The following is a 10,505-nucleotide window of genomic DNA, read 5'->3' on the forward strand; positions in this document are numbered from 1 at the left end:
GTTCATCAACATATTTCATCATATTCAGACTATAAAGCCCAAACACCAATTTCAAATCCAAGCATACGATAAAGATTCGCAGTTCAAAGCAGAGACCTCGATTAAACCCATGCACCCTCCGTTTTCGCTTCAGTCGTAATGGATAATAAACTTAACGTACATGCTCTCGGGTAAACCAATTGATTCAAGGCCCCGTCGATTTTTGCAGATCCGAGCCTTGATCTTCCCGCTCTACGCTCTTCATGGACGAAGGGAAAGGAACTTGGTTCTCAGCCTGAAGTCGGTAAAACTGCGGAGTTTGTTTCGAGGTATGAAAGAGAGTCCGAAGCATCGGAATGGAGATGGCCATGACTGTGCTCGCGCTCTCTGCAGTGCCATATATCAACAAATTCACGCTATCGGCTTTTCATATGGTCAATTGGTGTGTAGAACGAGCGGTACGAGGCGAGGACCTATGTACGTACTAGTGTCATCACTTTCAATAGCTTTAACCGTGGTTATCTTCAGGAAAGACGTAATCCCGGCGCTATGCCGAGTTAGCTAGCATTTGGCAATTGGGGGAATATAACGCCATCTCGCACTCACAAAATACTCATACTCATAGCTATCAGGGTGCCCAACTTCTCCCTTTTGCTAATTATAGAAGCCCAGATAATTACCCACGGAAGCAGCGCTAGCACGATGTCGACCGCACCAGAGTACGCTCACAGCCCGGAGTCAGTCAAGATATTCATCAACGGGGCTTAAGTACTTACCGGCTGCAAAAATATTATAATAGATAACGGTTCTCCGCGGCCAACATTTTCCGTGCGATTGGGGATGCCATAGCCTGTCCAGCGGCCAACACTGAACCCAGTGAATCGTAGCGTTGGCACCCAAGACAAGGTTGACCGTGATGACGATGAACCAGAGGAACCCCTTCATCCTGCCTGTTGAGATGCGCAATAGCGTAAGGGCAAACGATATCTTACTCCATAGGGCGGCAACAATTGAAGCGAACCCAGCGGCGTAGGAGAGGAGCAGGACGTTATCAAAGTTCTCTGGTAGGATATCTGAGTTACGCCTTCCATACCCAAGGCTGACGCACGCAGAGAGCAGCGAACATGACACCGCGAGAGCTCCCTATTAAGATCGGCCGTTAGAAAGCGTGCAAGCTATTAGGCTTAAATCCTGAGGTATAAATAGCTTACCCAACTTGCAGTGAGGACGTAGTCGTCCCACCAGAGCGACCTCTTTCTCCGCAGCTTAGAGAAAATGCGAAGGCCTAGGAAAATTCCGGCAAGGGCTGTTAACGACCATATGGTAGCGTTCAATCGCGGACCGTTATCAACCGCTGGCTGAGCAGGAGTCTGAACAAGGGCGTTGGCCGCTGGCCGCTGTGCGATTCTTGACCGAAGGCTCATAATGTTCAATTGTGAAAGGTGCCGCTCAAATTGCGTTACGGCCACGTCCCATGTTGCCAATTCGACAGGAAACTAACACTTGGATCGCACTGCAAGGCGCCAGTCTCGAGGAACCGTGAACTATCGTGGTATTTAGTATAACCAACCTCTCGGTGCTATGGAAAGTGGTACCTCGCCTGGGGAGCCCTGCGATATATGGGGCCTTGCCCGGGGTTTATCTGATGAGCTGCCGTGGTAGATCACTGACGATGACATTCTCCTAATCCCTTAAAAGGCTTTATTAGGTAGTCTGGCCCGTAATTTTGTACGAATATCAAACACTTCCCTCACCCGATTCCTGCACTCAATCGAATATCATTTTTTTTGACCCGGTTCCAAAGGGTCCCGGATGATCATACATAAGAAGAGTCTGGTTCTTGTTTCTTGTCCATACCCCGCATCTGTCACGAGCTGACCGTTTTGGACACCCAGAGCGGTCAGGCGCGGCAGTAAAGGGTAAACTACGAGAAATCACGGACCAATGAGATTGGGACTTTTAAGATAGCTTAATTTAGCCTGGGGACTTCTGGCACTATTGGATCAATGTGATAGTTTTTGATGCTAAAAATCTTTTGTAAGATAATTGATCCTCGCAAGTGCCAACTAGTGCGCTTGCAGGAAACAATCCGAGTAATTTATATACGCCAGGAACATAAGTAGTATCTTCAGCCTGTTATCACAGTATTGCCTGAAGCGCACCAATGCCATTGAGAGACGGACGATTACTTCCCCAGTTGGATACCTAAACGACGAAGATAAGTAAATGCGCGTCCTAGTGTTATATGCAGTTTTTTTTTGTCCGGAATATATAGGCGTCCTCGACACGCCCGGCAGGTCTCCAGAGCACTTCGTCAAGCTGATTTGTTTTCACTGAAATCCCGCACCTTTACCATCGGCTGAGAAACAGCTATCGACGCATTACTTCAATGGTTCTATATCGACTGACAATGAAGCAAGTCCCCAACTTCACGGCGGCCATAGCCGTTCTCCTAGTGGCCCTGCTCTGTGCCGTGCTCGCCGACCCGTCGCCCGGCTGTGGCAAGACGCCGACGCTGGGGAACCAGCAGTACACGATGCAGGTGAACAGCAAGCAGCGGCAGTACTTCGTGAGGTTGCCCGACAACTACACATCCGACCGCCCCTACCGCCTGATCTTCACGTACCACCAGCTAGGCGGCGACGCGCAGAAGATCGTCAACGGCGAGGACACGAATCGCGGTGGCGCCCTGCCCTATTATGGCCTGCCCCCCTTGTCCAACAACAGCGCCATCTTCGTCGTGCCGAACGGGCTCAACAACGGGTGGGGCAACCAAGGCGGCGAGGACATTACCTTCTTCGACCAGCTCGTGGAGACTGTCTCCAACCAGCTCTGCGTCGACACGAAACTCATCTTCTCGACTGGCTTCAGCTACGGCGGCGCCATGTCGTACGCTATCGCTTGTGCCCGCCCCGACGTCGTCCGCGCCGTTGCCGTCCTGTCCGGTGCCCAGCTGAGCGGGTGCCAGGGCGGGACGCAGCCCGTCGCGTACTACGGGCAGCACGGCACGTCCGACTCGGTCCTTCCCGTGAGCGGGGGCCGACAGCTGCGGGATCGGTTCGTGCGCAACAACGGGTGCCAGTCTGTCACGCCCGAGCCGCAGCCGGGGGCGACGTCGGTCAAGACGGAGTACCAGGGGTGCCAGGAGGGATACCCCGTTACGTGGGTCATCCACAACGGGGATCATAACCCGTCACAGAGGGATGGCAACACCATTTTTGCGCCCGGCAACACGTGGGAGTTCTTCTCGCAATTCGAATAGTGTCAGAAGGTGTTGGATGACGCCGGCATGAATCCGACTTTCCGGGTAAAAGGAACAAAATGGTCAAACGGAACTCAGGAATCAACAATTTCGTCCAAGACACCGCATAGAACCCCGTTGTCCTGAAAGCCCCGTAAAATGCACTAAAAACGGCTAGATCGGGGACACCGGACCCAACGTATGTGTCGCATACAAAGATGTGGAAACGTCACACCAACGATCAGTGGTTTGGGAAGGTTTGTGCCAAATGGAAGCTGTTTTTGGGCAAGGGTTTTTTTGGGAGATAAGAATGGCCGTTTTTCCCATCACACGTAGGATCAGCCAGAATTACAAGGGCGTTTTCCCACTTTTGCCCCACATTTCCAATAAATAGACTTGCGTTGGTCTTCTGTACATGAGGGGAGAATAGCACATTTGCATAATACCCATACAGCCCTCGTATTTTGGTAGCCTGTGTGGTGTGGTACTATAAGCCCCCAACCCTGTGCACGCAAATAGAACGTTGTCCTTCATTGCCGAAAATATGTGCCGATCGAGCTTCAGTTGACAAGAGAAGAATACGGATTTCCGGATGAATATGAAGCTCTAGGTTGTTCTTCCTCAAGAGATTGCTTGAGTGCTCCATTGGATCGGAAAGCGGGGTAGTGTTAGCGCATACAGGAAACGTGCAAATGGCAAGTCTAGTTCCTAGAAGGCAGTGCATTCCGTTCCTGAACGCTTGCAAATAGGCTATTTGGACGTAGAACGACCACTAGCTACTAGACGTGTCCGCGTTGGGCTTCGTATTGGTCCATGTGTGTTCCTAGGACAAAAATGAAGAAAATCGCCGACAGGATGCCATTTCGCGAGAAGATATTGACTTGATTGATATATAACCGCTGCGACCGATTCTTCGGGTAGTTACTTTATGATGTATGTTATTAATCAATTCTGAAATTGGATGACAGGTGTCATTGATGCGCGAGACCGGCCGTGGGTCGCGTGTGACGAGTTCACGGCAATTCACTCGGGAGATCCCAATCAGAGGGACGTCCAAGGCAATCGCCGGCTAAATCAATCTTTGTGACCGCGCACACTCATTCGTGCGCTTGTCGCACCGTCGTAAATTATAGGCGCGATCGATGTTCCAAGGGCAGTTAAGGTTTGGGAAGAACCATCGGGGATAATCAGGATGGGATAGATACAAATAAAGATCTTGCCGAAGAATTTCGTGGGCTGTAACCCGTCGAGCCTCGAGGCAGAGTCTACTTGTTTGCTTCAGACACCTCTCTATACCACCTGCTCTGTTAGCGAGAGCATTACCTATCAACACTTTATGGAGCTTACGAATAGCACAATTCTCGCAACCGCCTCCCTATCTAGCTACAGCCCAGCTTACTTCCTAGTTTTTAGGAGTAAGAATGGTAGAGCTAGTTAAAAGTAGGTTTTAAATATAAAAAATACTAAAAATAGTTAAAGATTTCTAATATAGCTTATACTTAATAAATTAACTTTATTAATTAATAATACTAAAATAAAAATAATTTTAATTTTAAAAATAACTAAAATAAAATTAATATATAAATTAATTTTATATAAATACTAATAAAATAAAATTTTAAAAGTTTATTATTATAAACTAATTATTTTAAAAACTTAAAATAATTAAATATATTAAGACGGAGTAGTATAGCCTACCCGTATACTATAAGAAATAAGAAAAGAAATAGTTAGTTAAATAGATCTAAAATAGTTTCTTTAAAAAGCTATTATAATTCTACTTATAGAAATAGAAATAAAATATTAAAATAGTTAATTAATAAAAATAGAGCTATATTATAACTAAAGAAGGCTTTTAAATAAGGAGAATATTATAATTCTAATACTAGCCTATTAATAATATTAGGTAGATATAACTAATAACAGGATTAAGATAGTTATCTATTAGTAGTAGAGTAAAGTAATTAAGTAGTATTTATAAGATATAGATAAGAAGTATATATTTAAGTATAGAGATATAGTTATATTTAAATTAACTACTAGAAAGTTTTAAAAGATAAACTAGATATATAATAAAAATTATAATTTATATAAATATTTTTCTTTTAAGCTTTTCTTAAAACTAATAGCTAATTTACCTAGTCCTTAGTATAGGACTATAATAAACTAACTATTAGTCCTATTAGTTTTTAGTAAACTAGTAAAACTACTTTTTAATTTTATTAATTTTAATTTTATTAGTTTATAATCTCTTATAATTTATCTTTTACTACTATATTTAACTACTTTGAAGTTTTAAAATAATTAGCTTATAATATAATACCTTTTCTCCTTTAGTTTTTATTTTTAAAAACTTATAAAGAAATTATTTATTTATTAATTCCCTATTTTTATAAGTTTTCTCTTTTCTAATTATTATTAATAATATTATTTTAATTAATATATTAGGTTATATTAAAAAATATTATTTTTTTAACCTAGTTTTCTTATAAAAAAAATAAAAAATTAAAATTTTAATTAAATATATTATTTTTAAAGGTAGTAAAAATAATATATTATATTGATATTATTACTATTTAAAAAGGTTTTATAAGATTATTTAAAGCTTATTTTATTATAATTTTTATATTATTATTAAAGTAATTTATAATAATATATTTATAGCTTCTTTTTATAAATATTATTTTTCTTTTAGTTAGTTTTTTTATTTATAGTATTAATACTTTATTTATTTTTATAGTTTTCTAAACTATATCTAAAATTAAAAAAATAAAGTTAGTAATTAAGAAAGTTAAAAAAGATTTAATAAAGATCTTAAGTTACTTAGTTTACTTTTATAACTAATAGAAATTATTAAAGAAGAAAAGTATATTTTTATTTAAGTAAAGTATATAAAAGCTTATAGAAAAAGAGAGTATTATATTTTTAGAAAAATAATAACTAGTTAATAATATTTAATTTTTAAATATATTTAATATAGTTAATTAAAATTTAATAAGCTTAAATTTATTATTAATAGATCTTAGGACTTTTTTAGATACTTTTAATAGAATATAATAAAAAGTTATTAATTTTATATTAAATATTTAATAGGCTTTTAAATATTTAATAGGCTTTTAAATATTTTTATTATATTTAAGAATTTTTTATTTAATTAGATATTTAATTTTCTTATTATCTTTTATAAAGTTAAGAATTTTCTTAAGTTTTTAAATATCTTTTTTAAAGTTTAATTATAATAGATCTTTTTATAAAAATATTATTATATATTAATTTAAATAGTATTATATAAAATATAAGATATTTTTTTATATCTTTTAGTAATTTTAATTTATAATTTACTTTTAAAATTTTTTTTTAGATTTTAAAAGGTCTTAGCTTCTTATAATATAGCTTATTATTTAATTATATAATTTTAATTTAAAAGTTTTTAGTTTTTAGTTTTCTATATAGTAATTAGATTTTATTTTTTCTTTTAAAAATTAGTTTTTTAATTTATTTTTAATTTATATAATATTTTATTTATTATTAAATAAATTATAATTTAATAATTTAAAAAGTTAAGTTAGAAAAGATCTATTATTAAATATATAATTAAGTTTAAATAAATTATTACTTATCTTAATTAAAAAGATAAATCTTTAATAATTTACTTTTATAATATATTATTTAACTATATATTATTAGATATTAAATATAATAGAAGAATAGTTTTATATTAAACTATTACTATAGCTACTAATATTAAATCCTTAGATCTAGTAAGTAAGCTATACTCTCTTTAAGAATAGTAAATTTATCTAATTAATCTAGTAGGTAGTTACTATAGCTTAGGCTACTAGTATTCTTAATATATTCCTACCTAGTATAATAGCCCCTCTCCTATTTAGATTAAAAAGCTAAGAGCTTCCTACTAATACCTTTACTAATATTATTCTAGAGAGCTAAGTTAAGTAAAAAATACTATTATAACTAAAGTAAGATAGTAAGTTAAATATATTTTACTTCTTTTTAAACTACTTTCTTATTAAATATAAAATTAATAATCCTATAGGGCTAATTAGCTTTAATAAGATAATATAGTATATTATAATAAATATAATTTTAAAAGATAAACTAGATATATAATAAAATCTATAGGATTAAAGTTATTATATAAGCTACTAGTAGCTTATATAATAACTTTAATCCTATAGATTTTATTATATATCTAGTTTATCTTTTAAAATTATATTTATTATAATATACTATATTATCTTATTAAAGCTAATTAGCCCTATAGGATTATTAATTTTATATTTAATAAGAAAGTAGTTTAAAAAGAAGTAAAATATATTTAACTTACTATCTTACTTTAGTTATAATAGTATTTTTTACTTAACTTAGCTCTCTAGAATAATATTAGTAAAGGTATTAGTAGGAAGCTCTTAGCTTTTTAATCTAAATAGGAGAGGGGCTATTATACTAGGTAGGAATATATTAAGAATACTAGTAGCCTAAGCTATAGTAACTACCTACTAGATTAATTAGATAAATTTACTATTCTTAAAGAGAGTATAGCTTACTTACTAGATCTAAGGATTTAATATTAGTAGCTATAGTAATAGTTTAATATAAAACTATTCTTCTATTATATTTAATATCTAATAATATATAGTTAATTAATATATTATAATCCTAACACTAGCCTATTAACAGTATTAGGTAGTTACAACTAGTGACAGGATTAAGATATTATCTATTAGTAGTAGAGTAAGGTAGTTAAGTAGTATTTATAAGATATTAATAAGAAGTATATATTTAAGTATAGGGGTATAGTTATACTTAAATTAACTACTAGAGAGTTTTAAAAGATAAATTAGATATATAGTAGAACCTATAGTTTATATAGATATTTCCCTTCTAAACTCTTTCTAGATTACTTTAGCTTACTATAATCTTATATAATCTAGATTATATAAGATTATAGTAAGCTAAAGTAATCTAGAGAGAGCTTAGAAGGGAACTATCTATATAAACTATAGGTTCTACTATATATCTAATTTATCTTTTAAAACTCTCTAGTAGTTAATTTAAGTATAACTATACCCCTATACTTAAATATACACTTCTTACCTATATCTTATAAATACTACTTAACTACCTTACTCTACTACTAATAGATAATATCTTAATCTTATTATCTAATTTTATTATTTTTTAAATAATCTTAGAAAATTAATTTAAATTAAGTAAATATATTACTTATAAGATATTAAGCTATAATAATAACTTTATTAGCTTTAATATAAAATTATTTTTTATAATATTATAAAAAATAATTTTAAATTAAAATTAATAAAGTAGTCCTAGTAGTCTAGAATAGGACTAATAAGAAAATATAATTAGTTCTTAGTAAAACTAATATTAGAAGAGTATTAGTCTTAGGGAAAGCTTAGAAAGGAAATATCTATATAAATTATAGGTTTTACTATAGTAGATAAGGAGAGCTTACTTACTACTTTTATAATCTAGTTTCTTTCTTTCTTAGTTTATTAAATAATTTTACTATTTCTTCTATTTATAAAGATATATTAGTAAGAATATTTTATACTTTATAATATATTTAGTAGTAGAGCTTATCTATTATAATTTCTTAAATTATTAAATTATAATTTACTATTACTATTTATAAAAATAGTTTAGTAAACTATAATATTTTTATTAACTTATTATAAAATATAAAGTATTTATATTTAATAAATATATTTATTATTACTATAATATTATTATAAGTAACTTTTATAATAGAATCTTTTAATAGTAGTAATTTAATAATAAAGTTAATAATAATTTTTTATTATAATACTTTTAATATTAATATTAATTATAGTTTTTTATATTATTTATATAATAAGTTTTTATTTTTTCTATATTAAAAATATTATTTTATAACTTTTTTAATATTTTTTTTAAAGTTTAAGATATAATGATTTTATTAGATTTTCTATTTAGTTTTTATAATATTAGAATATCTATTAAATATTAACTTATAGATTTCTTTAATAAAAAAATAAAAAATTTATTTTTTTATTTTTAAAATTATCTATTATTTTATAATCTATAATATTATACTTATTTATTAAATCCTTTTTATTTATAGCTTTATAGAAGTTTATTAATTTAGTTAATATTTTTTATAATTTAATAACTAGCTATAATTTATTATAGATTTCTTTTTTTATTTTAAAATAATACTATTTATACTTTTTTTAATATCTTCTAAAAGTAATTAAGTTATCTACTAAGTATATTTACTTATTTATTTTTTTTAATATATATAATTTTAAAATTATATTTTAATAGTTTTTTAATTTAATATATTTATTATTAGTTAAGTTCCTTAATTATAGTAAACCCTATAAAGTTTTTATAGTTAAAATAAACTATAATAGAGTATTTAGTACCTATAAAGTAATATCTTTATTTTTTAAATACTTTAATAATAGCTATTAGTTTCTTATTAGGTATCTTATAATATAGTTTAGGTCTACTAAGTTTCTTTAATATAAATACTATTAAGTAAAGTTTACTATTCTTATCTTATTATCTTAGTTATACTCTTAGGCTATAGTCTAATATATTTATTTTTAGTTTAAAAGGTTTTAAGAGGTCTACTTAATATAGTATAGGTTATTTATATATAGCTTATTTAGCTTTTTAAGTTAAGGAATTTAAAGAATTTTTTAATTTTAATAATATTTATTAATATTAGCAATTTTAAGATAGCTTTAACTTTTAATTTTTATATTTAGATTTTTTTTAATTAGATTATATATTTAAAAAAATTTATTTATTATTTATAAAATTTATATTTAAATAGTTTTACTAATAGATTTACTTTTTATAGTTTTTAGAGAACTTTATATATATATTTCCTATATTTTTAAAAATATTTAAATAAATAAAGATATTATTAAAATAAACTACTATAAAGGTATCTAAATATTTTTATAAGATATAATTAATTATTATTTAAAAGCTTATAAAAATATTAATAAGTTTAAAAAATAGAATTAAATATTTAAAATATTTAAAATATATTTTAAAAGTAATTTTTTATTTATTACTTTCTTTAATATAGATTAAATTATATATATATTTTTTAAATTTAATATTATATATTATTAAGTTTTTTAAAGTTTATTTTATAATTTAGAAATTAAAAATAATAGATATTAATTTTTAATAATAATATTATTTAGTTATTAATAATTTATATATATTTATAATTTACTATTTTTTT

At 30.4% G+C, this 10,505-nt stretch overlaps 1 protein-coding gene and 1 pseudogene across 1 annotated transcript; one reads left to right on the plus strand and one right to left on the minus strand.

The window, feature by feature from the left end:
• Positions 1-487: 487 nt before the first annotated feature.
• SAPIO_CDS6933 (uncharacterized protein) lies at positions 488-1,403 on the minus strand (the record flags this gene model as incomplete). The annotated part of the gene is made up of 6 exons (XM_016788899.1): positions 488-526; positions 586-604; positions 664-703; positions 756-1,122; positions 1,191-1,264; positions 1,322-1,403. The coding sequence occupies 6 exons, from the start codon at positions 1,401-1,403 to the stop codon at positions 488-490; spliced, it is 621 nt and encodes a 206-aa protein (XP_016641423.1).
• Positions 1,404-2,389: 986 nt separating this feature from the next.
• Positions 2,390-3,241, plus strand: SAPIO_CDS6934 (annotated as a pseudogene; the record flags this gene model as incomplete).
• Positions 3,242-10,505: the final 7,264 nt, after the last annotated feature.

This window comes from Scedosporium apiospermum (genome assembly GCF_000732125.1).
Source record: "Scedosporium apiospermum strain IHEM 14462 chromosome Unknown SEQ_SAPIO_0109, whole genome shotgun sequence".
In the NCBI taxonomy this organism is placed as follows: Eukaryota; Fungi; Ascomycota; class Sordariomycetes; order Microascales; family Microascaceae; genus Scedosporium; species Scedosporium apiospermum.